This window comes from Vicugna pacos, chromosome 5 (assembly GCF_048564905.1).
Source record: "Vicugna pacos chromosome 5, VicPac4, whole genome shotgun sequence".
NCBI classification, from domain to species: Eukaryota; Metazoa; Chordata; class Mammalia; order Artiodactyla; family Camelidae; genus Vicugna; species Vicugna pacos.
In genome coordinates this window covers 46,767,018-46,791,084 of record NC_132991.1, presented here as the reverse complement: position 1 = coordinate 46,791,084, position 24,067 = coordinate 46,767,018, and the positions used below count along the sequence as shown (strand labels likewise).

Sequence of the window (24,067 nt, the reverse complement as noted above, 5' to 3'; positions counted from 1 at the left end):
ATAAGAGAATAAAATGAAGTAAAACCTTTATGAGCTGGAAGGATGAGTGAATAATTACCATACTAAAACAGGGTTTCTGATCAGCTGTAGCTTCTGCAGTTTCCAAAATATATTTATTTTCTTTGCTGACATAGGAAGTATCATAATGGTTTTGAACAGAAACTGGCCGTTTTTGATGATTCTCTTGTGACCAGACACTAAATATCACCTTCAACACTGGTGGCCCTAACTGTGGTCACAGAGGACAGAAGGTGGATCATCTGACAAAATCCTTCCAGGACCCAGACAGGTTTCCCCCTTAGTCCTCCTCCACCACCCCCACCCCCCCGCAGCACTCAGAATGTGCTGGTGCTTGTATAACACGTAGATGAGACGGCTTTCAGCTAGAGGGGACCAGTTGGAAAACTCCACTGTAGAAATTGTTTTTAAAAGTAAATCGCAGAATATTGGTTTGATTTATCACCATTTCTGAAACAGAGGAAATCAAGCTCTGAAAGAAGTTTTAACTGCTTGTCAGTTCCACTCAACCAAGGATTTTCTGAATGTCACCATATTGTGCCTCTTCAGTACTAACGTGGCTTGTGTCTTAGTCCTGCTGTGGGAATAATCTCCTCATCCATGGGTTTCCCCTCTGGCCACTCTGTCACTGCTCTTTTTCAGGTCCACACATTCCGAGGGCCACACTGGTGTGAATACTGTGCCAACTTCATGTGGGGGCTCATTGCTCAGGGAGTGAAATGTGCAGGTAAGAGCTCTTCACTTTTTGTTTTATTAAATAAGTAATGAAGTTATGAGAAGTAAGGTAGGAGGATATTTGCTGTTATGCCCGTACAATGGGCTGGATCCCAGTTTGCCCTTAACATACATGCACTAGGCTGGTTTCTCAGGCAGCAACTTTGGAAATTGGTATTTTATCTGCCCTTAACCTTCCTGTACTTAATGGGCAGCAGTCTAGGGATCTGGCTCGTTAAAAAGAGAGAAGTCCTCCTGTCAAAAAGTCTAATAAAAGGAGATAAAAGTAAGGCAGTTATATTTGTCTTGCCTTTGATGTTGCAGTAACTAAATTTACAAAAATGAGTTTTTAAAGCAGCGTACAGGGACCTGTGATTGTTGCCTTAGAAACTGAATTTTAAGGATAACTTAAGCTGGATTGTCCTTACTAAATTTTGTGAAATCAAATTGAAGCTTTAAAAATCTGTGAATTTATCTTCAAAGATGATTACCAAATTCCAAAAAAGCACTTAGTCACTAATATTTTGTTTGTGACATTTTGAGATCTTGAATATATCAAAACCTTTTTATAAAATATGACCTTAGTATTTTAGATTTAAATTTAGAAACTTTTAAGATTTCCACATAAATAACCAACTCAGGGATTTATTGAAATGCTTTATGAAATAAGTAGTTATCCACATCATGTGAAATTCATTTGTATAGAACAACTGTACTGAGTACTGGTCATTTATTCAAACTGCTCTAAATTCTGGCATAGGCTTAAAAATAATTATTTAAATTTCAAATATATAATGTTAGCTCATAGAAGTTTCTGCTATTTAAATTGTAAAACTAAAAAATACATTCTTACATGTCTTTTAGCATGAAGCTTGACTCTAAAAATGTATAAGAACAGAAAATTATTTCAAAATGGTAACTGAAGTAATTCTGTCCAATTTAGCACTATAAAAATTAAAAATTCACATCTCTTTTGTGGCATGATTTTTTAATGGAATATTTTTGTTGTCCATTATGTGCAGAAGCTTCTGGGGTCTAACTTTTCTTTTTCCTAAATTGCATTTTCTTTGAAAAGCAGAGGACAGTATGCATTGCACGTGAATGTTCCCAGTCACTCCCCTTCAGTTATTACTCCCTCAGCACCACTAAGGCATGATAAGGCTCCAGGCATATATCACTAGCCACATCCATTCAGGGACCTCCCTGCCGTGGGGAGGGGTAAGAATTCCCCATGTCTTGACTTTGAACTGTGCAGAGGTGTCCATCAAGGAGAGCCTCAGCTCAGAGCCAGTCTGATTCCTCCATCAGCCTAGAGGGCTGACAGCCCCATTTGCAGAGTCTCTGCCCAGAGCATAAATGAGAACATTGTCTTTCTGGCTGGTGGTTACCCAGAGTCAGGATGCGGAACTATCATTAGGAAGGCTGTGGTTGAGCCTTAGAACTGGAGGAGACCACAGAGGAACATGATGGTGTAATTAAGATCATCCACATCATTGTGGTTTTTCAGAGGCAAATAGAATACCCTTTCCAAAGCACAAATCACTTGCTTGGGGGATGATGGTCTCAGTAAGCCTGGTTTGCCTTTATAGCACAACCTTGACCAGCTGAGACTGCAACAGTTTCTTAAACATTTTATGACTGTCACTAACTCAAAAGTTTTTCTTTTACTAGAGCAATGATGTGTATCATTTACATTTTGAAAGCGTGAAGGCCATGTCTATGAGAATTGAGTCAGCTGTTAGCAGAGAACTAGTACAACACATATGAATTATCTTTGGCAATAGGCTACAGTCCCCAGTCATGCTTCAAAGAAATGTTTGGGAACATTTATAATAGTAATAATGTGAAGGAAAAGAAGAAAGAAAATGATTCACCCCATCCCACAGCCACCCACTTTAATTGCCTCCACTTTTTATTGTGAGTAAAGGTCAAAAATTTAAAGAAAAGCTTTTTCATCTTATGTTATATCTTTCCTTCAGAAGCATTGTATTCTGTGTCATTGGAACCATATTAATGAGCAATGTAAGAGCAAGTCAACCCAGTTTTTAAAATGTGGAATGTTGAGATCTGAATTACTTCTCTTCTCTATGACAACTAATTACATTTGGATTGACAGTGGACATCCTGACCTTTGAGCCATCTGCTGTGTATAAAACAGAATGCAAAGAATTAAGAATTTAAAGAGAGAGAGAAAACTAACTGTGGTATGGTGAAGACTGATGTCCGCTTCCTGATCCCCAGAACCTGTGAATATGTTTCCTTTCACAGCAGAGGCGGCTCTGTGATTGAGTTAAGGGTTTTGAGATGAAGTGATTTCTGTGCATTGCCAGGATGGGCCCAGTGTAATCACAATCACAAGGGTCCCAATAAGAGGAAAGCAGGAGAGGCTGAGTCAGAGAAAAGATGTAAGGACAGAAGCAGAGGTCAGAAAAGAGCAGAGATGCTAAACTGCTGACTTTGAAGATGGAGGAAGGGGGCCACGAGCCAAGGAATGCAGGCAGCCTCTGGAAGCTGGAAAAGGCAGGGAAGGAAAGATTCTTCCTTAGAACCTCCAGAAGGAACATGGGCCTGCTAACATCTTGATTTCAGCCCAGTGAAACTGATTTTGGACTTCCAACCTCCAGAACTGTTAGATGATAAACTTATGTTGTTCTAAGCCACGGAGTTTGTGGTCATTTGTTATAGGAGCAACAGGAAGCTAACACACTAGACACTGAACATTAAAGCTGTTACTTCCCAAGAAAAATGGCAGGCTTACTGCCTGTCAGAAAAGAGATGTATTTATCTGCTTTTGATTCTGAAGACAGCTTGCTTTGTTCTGGTTTCTTTTTTCAAAATCCACCAAAGGCAGAAGAGAGCTTGTCAGGAATTTTTAAAGGAATGTTTGCCAAAAGCAGCAATTTTGTATCCCCCCCACCCCCTCTTTTTTTTTTAAACATCATGCAGTGTTGGGTGGTGTTCCAGTCACCAGGCTGGCAGCGTTGCTGTAGGAATCAGACTGAATCTGGCTAATAGCAAGCAAGCTGTCCCTTCATGACTGAAAGCTCTAGGCTTGCTCAGCACCCCACAGCCGACGAGGACAACTGAGGGAGCCGCAGGGACACTCATGAGAACGCAGCCATCAGAGTCATGGTCTTTCCAAAACTCCACAACACAAGATTCCACAGTCAGCATTAAACGTCTCATCTACCAACGTCTCCCTTACTCTAGCTTTCTTTCAGCTTCCAAGGGACCATCCAGCTGCAGCTTGGGAGTGGTGTTCCTCCTGCTAAAATGTTTACAAGCGAAGTAGGTAGACTTCAGAAGTTAAGGTCACTATTGTTCAGATAGTTTCCCCAGACCATTTTTCCTTTCTTTATGAAATGTAAGCTTACAGGTTAAAGTAATCTATTATTATTATTATTTAATCACTGAGGTCACCAAACATCCCTCTCATGAAGAAGACCATTATTCCACCAAGATTCCTGAATTGTTTTCATTTTAGCCTTACCAGAATATTCTAAGAAGTTGAGCTGGATAATTATTGTTGTAAATCAGACATATTAACTTAGTGTTGGTTATTTTGAAAGTGACTTCATTTTTCCAGTGTATCATTATCATTGCTGTCGGCCCCCAAAAGGAAATGGCAGCAGTTTTTTCCTAATAAAAAAATGTATTTATTGCTTTGTATGTACAAGCACTTAACTTTTGGGTTGAAGAAGAGAAGGGGAAGTAATGTCCTTTATTTTAATTACTGCTTTGATCATACCTAAAAATTATGCTTGTCCTTGTAATCCAATGAGAAGTTGGTTAGACTTGCTTAAGACTTTCATGTAGCTCCTTTTAATTGTACTTTCATAAATATCCCAAAGGACAAAGTATTCTTCTGAATTTTTCTCGTGAAAATAATGGCTTCTGATGCATGTTAGAAACGGGGTGGCTATTCCCTACTACTCAGCCATAAAAAAGAATGAAATTATGCCATTTGCAGCAACGTGGGTGGACCTCAAGATTATCATGCTAAGTGAAGTAAGTCAGACGGAGAAAGACAAATGTCATATGATATCACTTATATGTAGAATCTAAAAAATGATATAAATGAACTTATTTACAAAACAGAAACAGACTCAGAGACATAGAAAACAAACTCATGGTTACCAAAGGGGAAAGAAAGCAGGAGGAATAAATTGCTAGTGTGGGATCTGCAGTACAAACTACTGCATATAAAATAGAAAAACAACAGTCTTACTGTTTAGCATAGGAAACTATATTCAATATCTTGTAATAACCTATGGTAAAGAATATGAAAAGAATATATAAGTATAACTGAATCAATATGTTGTATACCAGAAACTAACACAACATTATAAGTCAACTATGCGTCAATGAAAGAAAAAAGAAAAGAAAGAAAGAAATGGACTATTCCCACTCCTCCTGGGTTGGGGTGGGGTGGAGGTAGGGACAACTAAGAGACATGGCTAAAAAAGTAAAACTTTTATTTGCAGTTATTTAAAATAGGAACACTCAGAAAAGAATGAATAATAGTTTTCCTTTTGGAACACACATGAACATTGCTCCTTAATCCTATCAATAGAATATAAGTAATAATCAGCTATTTATTTCAAAAAATAGGTTTGTGTGCTTTTTAAATACAAAGCACACATATTTTTCAGAGAAATCAAGACCAGAAAATCTAAGACTAACCTCAAGTTCATAGTCTAAGTAATAGAAGTATTTTATTAGTAAAGGACAGAATAAAATATGATCTGAATTTTTCATTCTTCCTTTCATATGTTAATTCTATGCTTATTAACTTGAAAAATAGGGAGGGGGAAGTGTGGTTTAATTATAACATAAAAATAACCTACCAGACCATGAGATGCAACAAATGAAATACTCTTTTATGGACCTTTTTTTTTTTTTTCATTTATAGTGTAGAGCTTCCCTCGGAGAAATGGAACTATATAGAAGTTATATGACTTTAATAAATAAGTATGAAAACCAAATAAAGTCTTAATGGCAAACTGAAATATTGATATACTGCTGGTCCCTGAAGCAGCAATTTTCAGAGCAAGCTCGGAGCTGGTATATTGCACTGTGAACTTAAGGATATAAAGATGCTTTATTTTAATGACTTTGCCCTATCCTTTGGTCTTCTGAAGGGGTTCATATCCAATCCTGCCAAATATTTGGCCTTTGAAGTTTATTTCTAAAACTGAGCATAAAATATTGTCCCATAGTTTAATCTTATTCAAATGGAAGAAAGAATATCAGTTGAGGAAGCATTTCCCTCCTCATTAAATAATGAAATCAGCGCAGTCATCACTTTATCCAGTTTTTACTGAGTCACAAATAAGTTAGGTGTTTGCTGATGTTTAAAATGGAAGATAACTGTAAACAGTCAAAGGAATAAAGTTAATATTAATATCAAACCATTAGTGCCTTCCAGATGTTTCGATATCCTGTGGATGCATCAGAATTTTACTGTTTCGCTTTCTACTGGACTTCCATTTAGAGTTCATACATAGGGAAAACATATGACAAAACAAGAATATAATGGACAGGTTTTATCATTGCTTTTTAAAAGTCCTTGCCAAATCATGTATAGATATCTATGACAGTCAAATACAGGAGTGTCTTTTAAACTCAAGTATGTACAGCAAATAATGAGTACAATATACATTATTGAGTAAGAGGTTGAAAATAGATACATCGTTAACCCTGAAAACAGTAACTCAGCGTACATGGTGTACTGCTGGTGAGAAGTGGTATATATATCGTTCAGTGGGAAGAGCACAGACTTGGAATTAGAAAGCCAAGGTTTAAATCTCAGTTCTACCACTTTCTAGCTGAGTAACTTGAACAAGGCATTTAGCCTCTCTGAGCTTCTTTGTCTTTGTGAAATGAAGACATTGGGATAGGTTGTTACCAATGGCTCTTCCCAGCTGGATCTGTGAGTTCTGTGTCCACACTTAAAAATATGAGGCACATCAACATTATTATAAGTAATGAAGCTTTGCTGACTTTTATACTTTTAAAATAACATGTAAGAGTTCTTCTGCTTCTAGCCCAGATGAATAAATATGTTTTGTTTTATTCCTCACAACAATAGTAGCAAAAGACCATGAAAAAGCCACACTGCTACCCCTACCTGGTGCATGCTACAGCAGAAGTCTTTGGGTTTCCATCACCATCTTGCAGGATGAAAGTGGTACCCCTCCTCAGCTGGGTCTGTGGGTGGGTCCCTGACTCTCATCCCCACCCTGTAGTAGAAGCAGCACCCACTCAGCCCAGGTCTGTGGACGGAGCCCTGTCTTCTGTGCCCACCCTGCAGTTCCGTGCAGCACAGCACTCCTCCCCAACCCGGTCTGTGGGCAAAACCTGACTTCCATCCCTACATTAGCAGTAATAATTAGGAGGTTGCCCTCTCCCTCCCCAGAATGTGGGGTATAGTCCTGCCATTTGGAGCACATACGAGTTGGTAGGCAAAATAGCACTACAATAGCGCTACAAAGGCTTTATAAACTAGGTTGACATTTGAAACACAGCTTACAAAAGCGTGCCAGGAAGTGCATTCTAAATCTAAACAGGTTAACTACCTGCTAAAATTGAAGATTTCAATAGGAACCAGAGTCTCATAGCACTCAAAATATCCAGGATGCAGTTCTAAATTACATTTCATACCGAGTACCAGGAAAATCTCAACTCAGATGAAAAAAGACAATCAACAGTCAGCAATATTGAGATAACAAAGATGTTGGAGTTATCAGACAAGGAAAGCAGCTATCATAAAAATGTTCCAAGAAGCAATTATAAACATTCTTGAAACAAATGAAAAAATAGGAAATATCAGAAAAGAAATGAAGGTATAAGAAAGAACTAAATGGAAATTTTAAAACTGAAAAATTTATGAACAAACCACTGGATGGGCTCAGCAGCAGACTGGATGTGTTAGAGGAAGGACTCCTTGAACCTGAAGATAGATCAGTAGAAAGTATCCAATTCAAATGAGAGAGAAAATAGATTTTTTAAAAGTGAACTGAGCCTTAGAGGCCTGTAGGATAGTAACAAAAGATTTCGCACTTGGGTGGTTGGAGACCCAAGCAAGGATAAAGTGAGTGAGAGGGTAAAAGATATTTGAAAAATTAGTGGCTGAAAACCCCAAATTTGGTAAAAGCAGTCAGAAAAAAAAGATGTACTTACTTTTATGTAAAGGAAATGCATTAAGAACAGTGAAGATAAGGAAGCAGCTGTAACCCCCTCTTCAGGACCTGGCATTCACATCTGACGAACAGAACTCGCCTAGAGGTCAGCTTAGCACCCAACTTTAAGCTGATATGACAAAGTATAACGAACCCCGGGGCACAACCTAGGAAAGGCCTTAAAATGTTGTTTCAGCCTTCTAAATAATAACAGAGTCATGGTAAGCACTTATAATTTACTGTGTGTACGTACTATTATATTAACATTAAAGCCTCACAGTAACTTAATAATAAATAATAGAACCTAATAACAGAGCTAATATTAAATGGATAAATACTATTATTGTTCCCCTTTTACATAACTGAGGCACAGAAAGTTTAAGTAAGTCAAAATCACATAACTAATAGATTCCAGATCCAAGTTTAAATTACAGAAGTTATCCAAAACATTATTCAGGGAAAATGAGGTCTCTTAACTGGACATTTTGCCGTTGATTTGCCATATGACTGAATCAGGAATCCTATTTATATCTAACAGATATAAATAGGAATTTGGGGTTTGGGTCATGTACTTATTTGGACGTTATTTAATTATACAGAGCAGCGTTGGGTGATCTCCTCAGAGAGTATAGATCACGCTCCTTGCTCTGGAAGCCTCTCTGTATTTGTAGAAGCAGCTGTTGCTCCTGAGTGATGCAGGGGCAGCATTAGCACTGGCCATGCCACCCCCGGTGCTTGTCCACTTCCACTCACACGTGCAAAGACTCAACTTCCCTCTGCACCTGGCCTGTCTTTGCATGTAGTAGGTGCTCAATACATATGAATTCCTCAGAGTCACCACAGCCTTAAGGTCTTTTTCAGGTTGGCAGGGTCTCTGTATTTAATGAAAGCATGATTCCATTGAGAAGTTTTGGCTACTTTTCCTTGTCTCTGTTCATTGTTCCTGCCATACATAACTAGACTGCAGCTTTACCAATAGTCACAATGGTGATGACGATTATCAGTATTTGTCTGACATTTTATAATATGCAAACCACTGTGCATGCATTGGCTCATGAATTCTCATTACAATTCTGTGAGGTAAGTACTGTGCTCCCCCTTCCTGCCAAAACAGCAAGCAAAACTGAAGCTTGCCTCAGGACCTCAGACAGTGGTCAGGGCATTGTGTGGTTTGCAGATTCATTGAGACCTGGCTGCAAACTGTGTATACCTCCCTTGGGTTGGGTTTCCTAGAGGTCAGCATCAAATTTTCATGAACTTAAAAACAAATGGGTAATGTTTTAAAAAACATAAAGGTGATGTTTATTTTAGTTAAATTATTCAGGTATGGTCCATGTCTCTTAGGTCTAATCTAGCAAAATATTTAGATTCCTCTCTTTCTTCTAAAATGCCATTTTACTCTTATTGAAAATAAAACGTCTCAAAATATTAACTGAGAAATAGCTGGGTTCTGGCATCATAGAAGTTATAACCCAGTAAAATTACAAAGCAAAGGAATAACTTCAGTAAAAGCAGTATGGCAGAGGTGCTAATAAAATTGTGGACTTTGCAGTCTTTGTAGGCGTGAATCTCAGTTCCACTGTGTACCAAATGTGGGTAAGTCACTTAACACCTGTGTGCATGGTTTCATCAGCTTTAGAAAATGAGAATAATAGTACCTGTTTTAATAGAGTTTTGTGAACTTAAATGAAATAATGTAAAGCGCTTAGAATAGTGCTTGGCTGTAATAGTGTTAGTCATAACAAATAGTAATAACCTTAGCTATTTTTGGCCACTAGATGTATCATATATTCATTATCTTGTACATATATATGACGGGCGAGGAGTGGACAGGTGCGAGCGGCACTGTGTTAGAGGGCCCTGTGATACTCTTACTTCTGGAGGTTCGGTTCCACCTCATAGCAGATGTATTAAAATGCAGTTATATCCCACATCATAATTTTTATATATATTTAAAGAAATGGGTATATTTTTAGTTGACTAGTTGGTACAGTGTTACCTCTTGTAGACATTTAATTGAACACTGATTGATTTTGTCTGGTTTGGGTTGGCTTCCTCCTGAGATCATACAGCAGGTAAATGACAGAGCATGAGCTAGAATTTTGGGCTTGTACCTTAAAATCAATTTTTTCTAAAGAAAGGATGGTTAGAATGTTTCCCCTACTCCACAGCCTGGAAGCTAGTCCCCTTTTAAACCTAATTGAGGCTGGAATGTCTTGCCAAAATAAACACTCCCGAAGGCTCAAAACTGAAAATATTCATGAGTTTTTCCTTTCTTTACTCTTTTTTTAGATTGCGGTTTGAATGTTCATAAGCAGTGTTCCAAGATGGTCCCAAATGACTGTAAGCCAGACTTGAAGCACGTCAAGAAGGTGTACAGTTGTGACCTTACAACACTTGTGAAAGCCCACATCGCTAAGCGGCCCATGGTGGTGGACATGTGCATCAGGGAAATTGAATCCAGAGGTGAGGCGTTTCCAGCGCTGTCCAGAGCAGTCGTAATTCACCATGAATGCGAGTCATACTGCCTTTCTGGGTGCCTCACTACACAACCAGGTTTTCTTCTGGAAGTTTAGGGGGAACGATTTCAGATACCAAGTGATCTGAAAGTCCGAAGTGAATTCATTTAACCAATAATTAACCAGCACAATTTGAAGGTACATTTAACCAGCTATAAGAAATATACTTAAAAATATATTTAGGGAAAAAAAAATATATTTAGGGATGATACTTTCAGTCTGTAAAAGTTGACATGTAAATACCAATTCATTTTTTAGCTTTTATGTTTTTCTTAGGTCCAAAAAGCAAGGTGTAACCAGTCTGTTTAAAACTCTCCTACACCAAAGAAAAAAACAAACCAAACCACAGAACCGCACCCTAATTATTCTTTGCCACTTGGGAAAAACTGCTACAGGCCTATTAATATAATTTATCTTATTCTTCCATTATGTAAGAGAATTTATGGTGTAATTGGGGTGATTAATTATTTCCCTTAAGACTCAACATAGTTGATCTAATTAGATCTATTTGATCTTAAATGATGAGCCAAATTACAGATATTCAGGTGACAGTAGGTCAGAGTTAAAGAACTGTGAGTGAAATGGTTTTATTTTAGGAGAAAAGTGTGAAGAGGTCTCTAAACATGTATATTTCATCATTCTTCCTGACACGTTACTTCCCCAGCCTGAAGCATGGGAAAAAGGTAAAATGTGAAGAAAAGGCATAATTCCGAAGAAACTAATTAGCTCCCCTGCTTTATTTTTACAGGTCTTAATTCTGAAGGACTATATCGAGTATCAGGATTCAGTGACCTAATTGAAGATGTCAAGATGGCTTTTGACAGAGGTGGGTTTTCCAGCAGGTTCATTAACTTACAACAATAATACTCTGCCAAAAAAGCACAGCTTCTTATGTTATTCTTTGCATCATTTTTTCTAAATCATTAATGATTATTATGCCAAATAAAAAGGCTTAGCTTATAATTTTTGTTATTTTTTATTAGTTGTAAATATTAAACTGTTAAATTTCAGGATGAGAAAGAAGCATGAAATTTAACTATATTACCAATATTTGAATATCTAAGGCTGATCCATGTTCACTGAAATATATAAAGAGCAATTACATTTACCAAGAACCATAGAGAAAACGGTGCCGAGGGGGTGGGCAGGGATCTAAGTCATTACACATTACACATCTCAGATTTCCTGGGTCTGCGGTGGCCCACCTAACCCTGCCTTCGTGCCTGCTTCCCCAGCAGTCATGTTACCTAAGTCCTGGCTCATGTGTCCAGGCAAGAATCTGAGAGGAGCTGAGCACTGTCTGGCATCAGACCTCCTGTGGGAGGAGGGAACCAGCCAAAGAAAAGCTCAGTGTGGCTTATTTCCTCTTAACTAACATTTAAGTTAAGATTTGTTCCCAGGTTCTCCAGTTTGTTTTTGTTTTGAGTACTGGAATATGTGGTACCAAAGAACTGTAAGCTTGAATACAGGAGGTGGAAGAAAATAGGAGCTGTGATCGTAAAGAGCCTGTTCCCTTTGCAAGTATATATTTCTAGTCCCATCACACACCTCTCCCAGCATAAACCTCTTTAATAGCCAACAGAGGCATAAGACAAAATAAATTAAATATCGTTACCAACCCGACAGGAGGAAATCTAGGCCAGCCCAAGTATTTGATAAGATCAAAGGAGATGAAGTGAAGTAACAGCATCAGAAATAACCCTGAATCAACACCAGGTTAAATGTTAACAGGCATCTCTTTTTCTCTGGAAGGTAGCAGCTGAGTATGCCCACCCCCAGCCACTGGCTGTGGGAGATTTCCCATGTAACCCCTCTTCTCCTGCCCCTGCCCGGTCTCCCCTATTGTTAACAGCTTGCATTGGTACATGTGTTACACTTGATGAACCAACACTGATCCATTATATCAAAGTTCAGTCTTTACGCTGTACAGTCCTATGGGTTTTGGCAAATGCATAATGTCACGTATCCACCATGATAGTGTCATACAGAACTTTCACTACCATGAAGACCCCTGTGCTCTACTTGTTCTTCCTTCTCTCCATAATTAAACATGGAAAAATAACTTTTAAGAATAAAAATTTCACATAGCGAAAAAAATGTGACAATGAATATTATATATGTTCATATATAACTGAAAAATTGTGTTCTACACTAGAAATTGATACAACATTGTAAAATGACTATTACTCAATAAAAAAAGTTTAAAAAATAAACATTTCAAAATAGATTTAATCTTTCACAGAAAAAAAAATATATATATGTATCAGCCCAGTGAATTTGATGTTAAAAACTGAAGCATTGCTAATCTTTAAAGACTGTTATTTGTTAAAAGTGCTGTGAATCCAGATATTTACTTTTGTTTCTCTTAACATCCTTCAAAGATGGTGAGAAAGCAGATATTTCTGTGAACATGTATGAAGACATCAACATCATCACGGGTGCGCTGAAACTGTACTTCAGGGATTTACCCATCCCACTCATCACGTATGACGCCTACCCTAAGTTTATAGAGTCTGCCAGTAAGTACGATGGCGCGCAATCCAAATAACCTAACAAGTCGCCTCTCTTGGTAATCACGTCTCCTATTTTTTTCTGCTGAATATCTTAAATGCATTTTACGAACTATTTCCCCCTGGCCTCTCTCCATGGCTAACATACTCACAAGAATCTTGAACTCTCCTGTAACATGGGTTATTTATGACTTCTGCCACCAGAAGCATCTTTGTCATGTGCTAACCGGTATTTTCCCAAGTAAGGCTTGTACCAGTTCTCTCCTTAGATATGGACCAGTACTTTTGTAAAATAGAACAGAAGTGAGTAGAAAAATAAAATTGAAAAAGCAAGACCAACTGTTTGATTATTAGATTCAGCAAGCATACAGATTGCTCTGTCAGATTGCTATAAAAGTTTCTCAGGTCTTACTCTCAATTTCTGTACTTCTCCTGTGATAGGCCATTAATGAACAGTTTGAAAACTGGCACTGGTCTGTAGATCATATTTCAAGGAGCACTGTTTTAGATCAAAAAGTTATTTTTTCAGTTCTAGTTAAGATGAAAATGAGAAAGCAGAGGCTCATTTGCCAAATTTTATTTATAGTGCAAAAATCATACCTGCAGCTCACACTTGTTTTTTTAAAGAAGGAAATCTTAACAGATTTTAAGTGCTGGCATTACCATTTTATAGAAAAGAGGCTATTTCTGTCGTTTGCTTTCCTCTCTTAAAACCATATGCAGTCTTGATCTTTAAATAATAACATCACTTCCTTAGTAACGCTGATTTGCTTTTTGACTTTGCAATTTCATGAAGTAGAAACTTTCTCTGTTCTGATTTCCAGTCTCCCCTTCAGAGCTTGTGTTGAGAATTTTTGTGGTGAGTTCCATGGAGCCCTGACTTCTTGCAGGTCAGCTCAAGCTCTCCTGTAGAGAACAGCTGGGAGAACTACACTGATTTCTACAAACTTTTGTGTTGGAAGCCTGAAAGGCTCTAGATCTCTTCCATGGGAACTCGGGATGGATTCAGCCGCTCAGGAAGATGGTCTGAGGGAGATTACGGGTTCATGTTCGGCGGGCAGAGGTTCCCCCAGAGAGACGAGTCTGATGGCCACTAATCTAGAAAGCGCTTGACACACACCTGTGTCGTGAAGGGCCGCCCAGACCACGGTTTGCTCTGATCCGAGAACAACACTGAGGGCTCCACTGGACGGTGGTCCTGCCCCCATGTTGCCTGGGAGTAATATTGAAACTTGTCTTCTGTGGCAACCCCAGGGGCATCCAGTTAGCAGAGGACAGGGCCAGGATTCAAACCCCAGTTCTGTGCTACACAACCACTGTATCCACCTAGAAGAAAAGTCTAAGCTCTCTGTACGGGTGGTAAGGTCTTTGGCCCCACACCCCCAAGTTACCTCACCTTCCTTCCCCACATCCACCCGAGTTGCTGAGGCCAGTCTCCCCTCTGTATTATTCCTGCAGACCAGTTGTCACTCTTCTTGGGCTCATGTCTGAAACAGCCCTCCTGTGTGGAATCAGCAAGCCCCCATGTAGCCCCTCAGAGAGCTCTTGAAAGCACATCATAAGAAAGAAACTCTAAATCAAGGAAAAAAGTCTGTTTCCTTATAATATGAAACCATTTTGATGTGCAACACCAAAAACCCTGGCATAATACTTATGCACAATACAAACGCTGACTGTACATGTTTGATCTTGATATCAAAGAGTCTGTGGAACATTGTGTCCTTATAACATGTCTTTTCTAGTAGCAGAATCTGTTTCATTCTTTATACACATAGATACAGCCATTCGCTTATCTGTACAGGCAGATAAGGAAGATGAGAGGAGCTCAGACTCAGGGCGTATACTAGGTGCCAGGAGTGGTGCTGGCCCCTATACATCCATGATGCTGGCTTAGAAGAAATGAGATGTTAGAAGTATAATTGTCCAAGGTCACATCGTGAGAGGAGGTGGCCCTGGCATTCAAACCCATGTCTGTCTAACCTCAAATCTCTGGCTATCTGCACTCTGCACCCTGCCTGGTTCCCCTGACAGAACAGGAAGCAAACAGCTTACATGGAGGAGGAAGACAGGATGGGGGCAGGGGAACTCTTTCCAAATGAAGGACAGAACCGGCTCACCCTTCCCGATGCAGCTGCTCTTGAACTTTTTTGTTTCTCAGCTGCTAAAACAACTAGAGCCATGTTCTTTAGGTCTCATGTGTATCTCTGGGACTTACTGGCCAACAAAAAAATCAGAATTTGTATTAAAGCTTCCTCCAGCAAAAGCTGTTTGAGTTCTGCTGTCGCAGCCTCCCTTGGAGAAGCTGCTGGGTAGAAGCTGGAAGGGGGTGGCTGCAGGAAAAGGGGATACAAGGGTGGAGGAGGCCAGTGCATCCTGACCAAAGTCTGGAAGAGCTTCATAAACCCCTGGAAACTCCGTTATGAGCCACCTAGAAGCCTTGGTCCACCCAGCCCTTCTTCCTCACTCTCTCCCCCCAGTGAAGAAATTGGTGCCCTAAAATTCAAAGGCCTAGAAGGCAGAGGCCTCCCACAGGCCCTGCTCAGTAAGCCAGCTTGCACAGAGGCGTCCCGGCCACAGCGAAGACAGCGCCAGGAAGAGGGAAGTGCCGGTCGGGCTGAATGCAGCACCCTTCCTCTGGCCAAGGAGTCTAAGAGCTCTTCCCAGATCTTAGAAAAGTTAGTGTGTAACTTTGAGTGAGTCAGATAAACTCAGAAGCAAAACCCAGGGTTCTCTGTCCTCAGCATCTTAGAACACCCTCAGGAGAAGCCAAGAACGGGAGCTTGCTGAGTTCCCCCTCAGCTCTGCCGCTCACTCACCCCCTTTGCTTGCCTAAGTTTTATTCTTCTCATATTTGAGCTTCTCTGTAAAGAACTGACAACACATTCTTTAAAAGAGCCTGTAACTAGGTCTGACACATGTGCAGAATGCTCATTTCCGGCCCCACGACATCCCAGACCTTCCCAGGACCTCCAGCCACCGGCCCCCTTTGCCCACTGGGCCCCCATCGCACTGGGCCTGCCTCTTCCCCAGCCTCTCCTTCCTGCCCGAGTTAGATTCGCGTCTCGTCCTCCCTCCTAGACCGTATCTCGCTCAGAGGCAGGAGTCTCTTGCTCATGTTTGTTTACCCGCAGCGCCCGTTTACATTAAAGGGGCTCAAAAATATTTGTCGCACAAGTAAACGTAATTTTATATTAAGAACCATAGAGTCTTAAAGTTTTTAGCTACCCTAAGGGGTCGTGTTACTGGACCTCCTTCTACAACACATTCTTTTTTAAATTCCCTGTAACTGCAAGACCACCGCTTCTCTAGGCAGCCTGTCTGCTGGTGGACAGATGTCCACTGAGCGCAAGGCAGTCTGCGTGCTTTTAACTCCCTCCCACTGGCGGTGGTCCTGCTATCAGCCTCTCCCACATGCAGGCCTTTCTCATATTTGAAACAGCTGATGATGGCCAGTCATCTCCGAGCGCATTCCACTGGGTCTGTCTCCCTCTTCCATTATGCTGTGGTTTTCTTAGGGCTGAAGATTTGTGTTCTCTGAAAAACTGATCATGGGTAATACTCTTCTAAGTGGGAGAAAAAAAGGGAAATGAATTCCAGAGAAGAATCTCAGTCAATTTGATACCAGTGTATTCAAATGCATTTTGTCATACATTCCCAGATTTGTATCTCCAGTCTGGACCTCGTCCCTAAACACCAGATAAGTCCCTGATCAGCATGTTCACCTGGATGTCTGGAAAGGCATCTCAAACCAAACTCTTGGTCTTCTCCACCAAACCCCCTCCATCCATAGTCTTCCCCATCTCAGTTAACTGAGATTCCATCCTCCCAGTGTCCTAAGCCCAAAACTTGGCTCATTCTTGATTCTTCACTTTTTCATACCTCCCTTGTCAGGAAATCCTCTAGACTCTACCTTCAAAATATACCCACAATCCAGCAACTTCTTAACACCTTCTCTGCCACCACCTGGTCTAAACGAGTGTCTTTCACCTGGATTTTTGTTAATAATTACCAGAAGGGTCTCCCTGTTTTTACTCTCACCCTCCCGTAGTCTGTTTCCCACAGGGCAGCCAGAGGAGAGATACAGTGAGAAAGGTATGTTGGATCATGACCCTCCCTTGTGCAGAACCTTCCCATTTCGCTCAGTCAGTGCTGAATTCTTAGCGCAGCCCACAGCGCCTGCCTGTTAAAACGCCCCAGTCCCTCCTGACATCTCCCCCTTCCACTCTCCTCTTTGCTCAGTCTCGCAGTCACCTTTGGCTCTTCACTCTTCCTCAAACATTATAGGCATGCTCTCACCTCAGGACCTTTGCACGGCTGTCCCTCTGCCTGGAACCATCTTCCCCCAGATCTCCACAGGATTCATTCTCTTGCTCCCTCCAAGTCTGTACTCAAGACCTTCTTTCTCACTAGCTCTGTCCTTACCACCCTATTTAAAATTGCAGCCTCCCAACCCTTCCAGTGTTTCTTATCCTGATTTTTTTTTCCATAGCGCTTCCCTCATTCTAATATAGCATGAACTATAACATAGAACATTGTTTATTGTCAGTCACCCTCCAGTGGAAAGTGAGCTCTGAGGGGGAATTTTGTGTGTCTGCTAGCCCACCAGCACGGCCCTAACTTCACACTGTCTTAACATTCTCCTTATAACATATTAATCGTAGAAGTTAAAGGAAACTAAATTACTCTTTTTCAATTTCCAGAATAGTGTAGTTTCAAATTAATTTGTCCAATGGTAAACACTATAGCTAAGTAAAAACTAAGTAATAGTTTTTTATAGTAAATGGAATTTTCTTCTTTTAATTCTAGAAATTAAATAATTGAATTTCAGTATCTGAGATGTTACTGCTGTTATGAACTGGCACTCTGTAGAGGCCCCAAGGCTCAAAGACCATACATTATTTATCATAGTAAAAGGCAAATAATACATTCTTTATTGTTAAGAAATGAACTTAAGAACCCTGGGGAAGCTTTGGGCAGAAATTGTAAAATGGCCAGATTCTTTGAATTAAAAAGCTTCGGTCACTCTTTACATCCTGAAATGTGTGGAAGCTGCTCTGCCAACGTGAGGAGCTTTTCACATTCATCTTATATCAGTTTTTACCTGACTCTAATGCACTATCCTTAAGTTGGTTTGTTCTATAAATTAGAAAGACTGGGATTCTTGGTCTGGTGTCTTGAATGTGATATTCTGGTCGGCTGTGGCCTTCTAGCATTTCAAGGCATCTGTCCAGCATTTAAAGCCAGTTGCCCTGAAACCCAGCATTAAGGCACCCCATCTTCCTGACACGTGGGTAGAAGCAGGAATGTTGCTAGGGTCCTCTTTTTTGGAGCACAAAATTCCAAAGATGTCTTGTTTCTGAATGTGGAAATAATTGATGAACTAAATGCACTGGGACCTCAGAGGAATGTGGCTTTTTGGCAGAATATACCAGAACTAAAATATCCAAATAAAGATGGTCCCCTTCAAAGTTTACACCTTTATAGGAGCCACTTTTAGTTCAGGGATTCTGTCATCACTCAGAACATTTGGAATTGCCTTCAAAGTCTGTATGGCATTCTTCCAAATGTCCTAAGAAGTAGAATATTTTTGCACTTTGAGGGTAGAATTGGCTTTTTTATATAACAAAGTAATTTAAAACTAAGTCTAATAAATAAAGGAAGGAAATGTTGACTGATACATTTCTTGGTTTAAAAAGAAGAAAGCATGAATATCGGTAAGACTGTAGGGGCTGCAGGGGGCGTGGGCTGCCATAGCTTGTATGTCACTGCTGAAAGGAGATTTTGGCTTTTCTGTTCATTTCTTTTTCAATTGAAGGATAGTCAATTTACAGTGTTGTGTTAGTCTCTGGTGTACAGCATAGTGATTAAGTCATACACATATTTTATATATATACACACACACATTCCTTTTCATATTTTTCATTATAGGCTATTACAAGATATTGAATATAGTTCTTGTGCTATACAGTAGGACCTTGTTGTTAACCTACTTTATATATAGTACTAAAATGGGATTTCCAAAATATTTTGAACAGTACATCACTTAAATATGTCTCTAATGTTCTAAGATGACCTCACTTGCATTGTGTAAGTTTTTATCTGTGTTTTTATCAGACATAGGTGTCTGATTTTTTTATAGTCACATCCTACACATCCAGTATCCAATTTTCATAGTTACAGACATCAGGACACACAAGTAAAAACACTGGCTGCTCCCCCCAAAAGCCCAAGTAAACGGCATGGCCACGGTGACACTAAGCTTTTAGAAATCTGAGACTTGAACCTTAAAAATATTTTCCAGAGTGGTAGGCAAGGATAGGTGAGAAAGTACTTCCTACCCGTTTCAGAAGCCCACCCCAAGAATAGAATTAAATGGACCATGTGTACCAGTTGTCTGTTAAAGTTTCTCTGCTTGGTGTTCCTCTTGCTATTATAGAAATGATGGATCCTGACGAGCAATTAGAAACCCTCCATGAAGCACTGAAACTGCTGCCGCCTGCTCACTGCGAGACCCTCCGGTACCTCATGGCGCATCTGAAGAGGCAAGTTACAGACTGCAAAGCTCAGGCTTGTACCACATCCACATGTTCAGAACCAAATGAAAGTGAAGGCAAAAGAAAGGACAAAGGACCTGTTGAATTAATGAATAAATGCACAGCTATCTTGCCTTCTTTGCATGAGATCACGCACATTGAGAAGGAATGCTAAAACTATTCTGCACCACAGTACTGGGTGCAGACTTGACTCTGGCATAAATGTCTTTGCAGTTCCGGTATATGTTTGCAAATGTGCTAGAAATACCGATAATCTGCCAAGGGCACGTGTTAGTTTTTGCAGAAAGGGAAAAGGTTGCAGCTCTAAAGACACTCACGTTAGTATAATAAAGCAAGAGCGAAGCAACTTGCAGGAGGGCTCCCTTTTCTTATATCTTGCCCCAAAATAGGCACTTCAGGTGTGGGATTTTAGATTATTGAATTAATGTTGCCAACACTGAAACCTGCAGTAAAAAGTGATGTAGTAAAAAGAGGAATGGGAAATAAAATCTTTCAGTTACTTCTGGTTTAATGTTTTAAAGTGACTGATGTGGTGATGTAGCTTCGCTTCCCTGCTCAGTCACCCTCGATCTCTCCCAGTTGAAGCAAAGTTTTTAAAATTCTATGACCAAGTTTTAGTGGTTTTATGGTTTCCAAATATAAGACCAATCAGAAACAAATAAGACAGCAGAACCTGACATGTATTTTGTATGCCTTTGGGCACAAGTTACCAAGAAATGAATATTTAACTCATGATGCTTTTAAGAGTTTACATGTTTTCCCTCCTTAAAAGCACCATGAGTGAAAACTTTTGTTTAATTTGCTTACAACCTCACTTGTTAATTCAAGTTTGCATTATACGTGGATGCAGGTAAGTATTCCACACTAAAACAAAGGAATAACTAGCAAATTATGGTCTCTGTGCCTTTGCTGTAGCCATAAAAGGAGTATAAATCCTTATGTTCCCTGACGAGGTTGCTTCCCAAGCCATTTCCTGTTAAAGATCGCTACCACGCTCTCCCTGGATACTCAATAAACTATTCAGCTTGCAAAAATGCTCTAAAGGAAACAAGATCGCTGAAGTGGAGGGAGGGCTGATGGAATAATCAAGATGACCCATCCCTTCTCTGTTTGCAAACACACCCCTGCAGCTCCAGGCTTCGGTAGGGGAATCCACAAATAGAACTGACCCCACACAGCCCAGCGCATTAACTCGGGCTTCAGGCTCCAGTGGTCACCAGAAGTTTGAATTATTTACTAACACAGTTGATTTTAAGGAAAGTCAGTACTTGGAAGGTAAGGAGAAGTGCAGAGAAATAACCTAGCAGAAGAGCCGACCAGTGGACACAAATGAAGTTTTGTGTGCGAATCTTGCTTTTGTGTCAGTGCTGTAGCACGAGGAAGCCCCCCGGGGCTTGCACAGTGTCATCGTCCTTCCCTTGTATTTTCCAGAGTGACCCTCCACGAAAAGGAGAACCTGATGAACGCAGAGAACCTTGGAATTGTTTTTGGCCCAACCCTCATGAGATCTCCCGAGCTGGACGCGATGGCCGCACTGAATGACATCCGGTATCAGAGACTGGTGGTAGAGCTGCTGATCAAGAATGAAGACATCTTATTTTAAGTTTTTAGTTTGAAGGAAAAAAAGAAATGTTTTACAGATGAAGGAATGTTTTATAGTAATTTAATTGGCTCTTATAGCAGAATCCTTTCTTGGTTAGAAGTTTGGGCATATAACCAGATTGAAATGAAGGAACTTTCCATTGTTTTTGTAGCGCCACTCAGCTGTCCTTGTAAAACAGTGAACACATGCTTTCCAGTTCTAGTAATCCCGGGTGTTTATTATGTTACCAGAAACTCAAGCTATTGCATGATTAGCCCCCTGTTTGGCAAGGGAACCCCATACACAGGAGACGCCAAGCCTGCACCGCCCCTTCGTCCCGGGTCGCCTGTGGTCGTAATTGAGCATGTTTCGCAGAGTAAATCTGTCGTGACTTCGCTTTTGGGTCCTACGTCATTGGTTCTGATGCTTACGTAAACATGCACACAAATGGATAGAACAGCACCTCTGGCTGCCGCATTGCCGTAGACTATAACAGATGCCTACTTTTCTCAAATGCTTTATTTCTGGTTTCTCGGAGTTCCTCTAACATAGTACTTTCTTTCCAGCAAAAGCAAGATGTGTTTTCAGATTTGTTACTTTAGTAAATTATCTCTACCAATAAAAAAAGTACAACGCAGAGCATTTTCTGTTAAATTATTATTGGTTTTCAGTTGTAATTTTGTGTTTTTATCTGGCATGCATTTATTAATTTATTAAATTTGGCTTCTAGAAATCAAAAATATTCATAGCTTATTTTTTCTCAAGACAGAGAGTATTTGGGAAAATGTGTTCGGCCATTTATTTAATACTGAGTACGCTCTCTCACCCCTTTTGTTTACTATTAAAAGTCACATTGCGCTCCTAAAAAAAATAATTTAAAACTGCTTAGAAATAGAATCCCAATTCATGGGATTTATTTTTCTTCTTGCATACTCTGGCAAAAGTTTAGAATGTTTTCTCAGCTTTTTAGGGAAGTGGGGAGGCAGGCCAGAGTTCATTCTAGAGTAATCAGAAAAAGAAAAAAGGGCTAACTAAGAAGACTGACGTTCTAAACATTGGCTTTGTCAGATACACATGATGTTGACCTGCAGTTGAGCTGACAGCACTCCAGAGATGAGTCCCAGGTAGCAGCCTGACAACTGGAGAAGGGTGGTCTGTGTGCAGCGTGACACCAGGAAACCCAGGGAAGGGCCTGAGCCCATCACTAGTCCCCACATGGCTTGGAGCAAATGACCCTCCAGAGTCTGTTTCCTTATCTGTCAAACGAGTGCCCCTCCAGAACTAAAGTTCTGTTCTGCTTTAAAAAGTACAAAAAAAAAAAAAAAAACTCAACCCAAAAAACCCGACATATTTCTATTTTTGCCATTTTAATCCTTAATGCTTTCAAGACTATCTTCAAAGATAATGAGAACTGACAGAAATACGGAGTTTTTCCATATTCATACCCTTAGGCTATAGTAGGAAGTTGATGGTATGTTTTATTAATGTTTATATTCAGAAAAGTGGTTATTCAGTCCATCACAGCTATCTTCCCCACCACAGTCTGCTATGAAAAATGTCACTGCACTCAGCAACGTTCGATATGTAGATTAATAAAGTACAGAGATTAGTTTTGTATAACATAGAAATTTTCTTTAAAATGGAGATCACTGAAAGACACTAAACACTAAGGCGATGCTTTTGACTCATGAAATACATTTGTCAGAGAACTCTAATCACAGGGACCTGCCCCCGGGTAAGGAAATCTGTTGAGCTGTGGTGTGCTCATGGCTGAAGATTATTTTGTACAAAATCCTTTTAAAGGAGAATTTAGTTGTAAAGAAATATGCCTTATTAGATATAATCACCTTATTTTTCTCCTGAAAGTAACCGATATGGTTGACTTTAGGCACTTAATGAAATTAGAGGTATGTCTGGAACAGGAACAATGCATGATGGTCAAGTAAGCATGAAGCAGATAAAGTTCTGAGTATGTCTTCAAACAAGGTTATTGTTTATCAGGCTTGGGAACAAGTACACTGGGTATGTTTTGAAACATGAATGTGTGGTTCATTCCCTCAGGACGTGCAGATACAAATCAGAGCTATACCATCTGTGAGCACTCTTGGACTGTTGGAGACACGCCTTGAAATGAAGGAACAGTTCCCACTTAGAGAGGCTCTTAATAATTAACGAGAGTCTTTTAGATGTATCTTTCTAAGACTAGTCAGAGATTTCTTAAATCATGATCTTTTATGATGAGACAGGGGTTTGAATTTCCATCCCATCAGGAGTGGGAGGTGGGACCAATAAATCCCTCCATGACCACCCAGAGTTGGCAGCACTACAAATACTCTGCCCTGAATGTAAGGGCCAGGTCTTAATTTTCTATATATAGTTTTAAAGAAATTATTGAGAAATCAAAGATTTTCCCTTTCTACATTTTTCTGTTCGTTTTTAATGCCTGTCAGTTATACCAGCTGGCCAGAGAAAGTAGTCCTTCACTGAACTGAGATGAAAAACGCAGCCCTAAGTAGAAGAATGGCTATTAATCAAAATGTATCAGGTTACTTGATGAGTTCAGATAGAAGGCCTCTGAAAAAATTAGGCTTGGAGTTCCAACACTATTCATTTTAAACAAAATATTTTAGAGTGTATAGCCCCAAAGCTGATTACGTATTACTGGTAAGTCCATTTAAATAGCCAAAAGTGGGGGTTTTTTAATGTGCATTGGGAAAAAGCAGGACACCCAAAACTCTCCTCCCAAATACATATGTTAGTTATTGGGAAGATAACTTCTTACGAAACTCTTTAAGCATCTTTATAACTTGATTTGCCTGTTTCAGCTGTACGGCATTCACACTTGTCTCAGTGTAAAGTGAGAGGCATTTCCTCTTATGAGCTGAAGTGGCCGTGTTCTTTACACACACCATTACTGCCCACCACACCCCCACTGGACACCGGCGGCTCAGACCCGTGACTGCCACACACTGTGGAACACGGGGGGAGG

General features: G+C 40.0%; 1 protein-coding gene across 2 annotated transcripts in view; it reads left to right on the top strand.

Annotated features, from left to right (window-relative positions):
* CHN1 (chimerin 1) overlaps positions 1 to 21,831 on the top strand; it is a 174,147-nt gene extending 152,316 nt beyond the window's left edge. For both annotated transcript variants that reach the window (XM_031678330.2, XM_006204881.3), the window contains 6 exons: positions 661 to 745; positions 10,206 to 10,379; positions 11,181 to 11,258; positions 12,814 to 12,951; positions 19,379 to 19,484; positions 20,928 to 21,831. In XM_031678330.2, coding sequence (XP_031534190.1) covers positions 661 to 745; positions 10,206 to 10,379; positions 11,181 to 11,258; positions 12,814 to 12,951; positions 19,379 to 19,484; positions 20,928 to 21,099 — 753 coding nt within the window. In that variant the 3' untranslated portion in view covers positions 21,100 to 21,831. The remainder of the gene's footprint in view (positions 1 to 660; positions 746 to 10,205; positions 10,380 to 11,180; positions 11,259 to 12,813; positions 12,952 to 19,378; positions 19,485 to 20,927) is intronic.
* Positions 21,832 to 24,067: the final 2,236 nt, after the last annotated feature.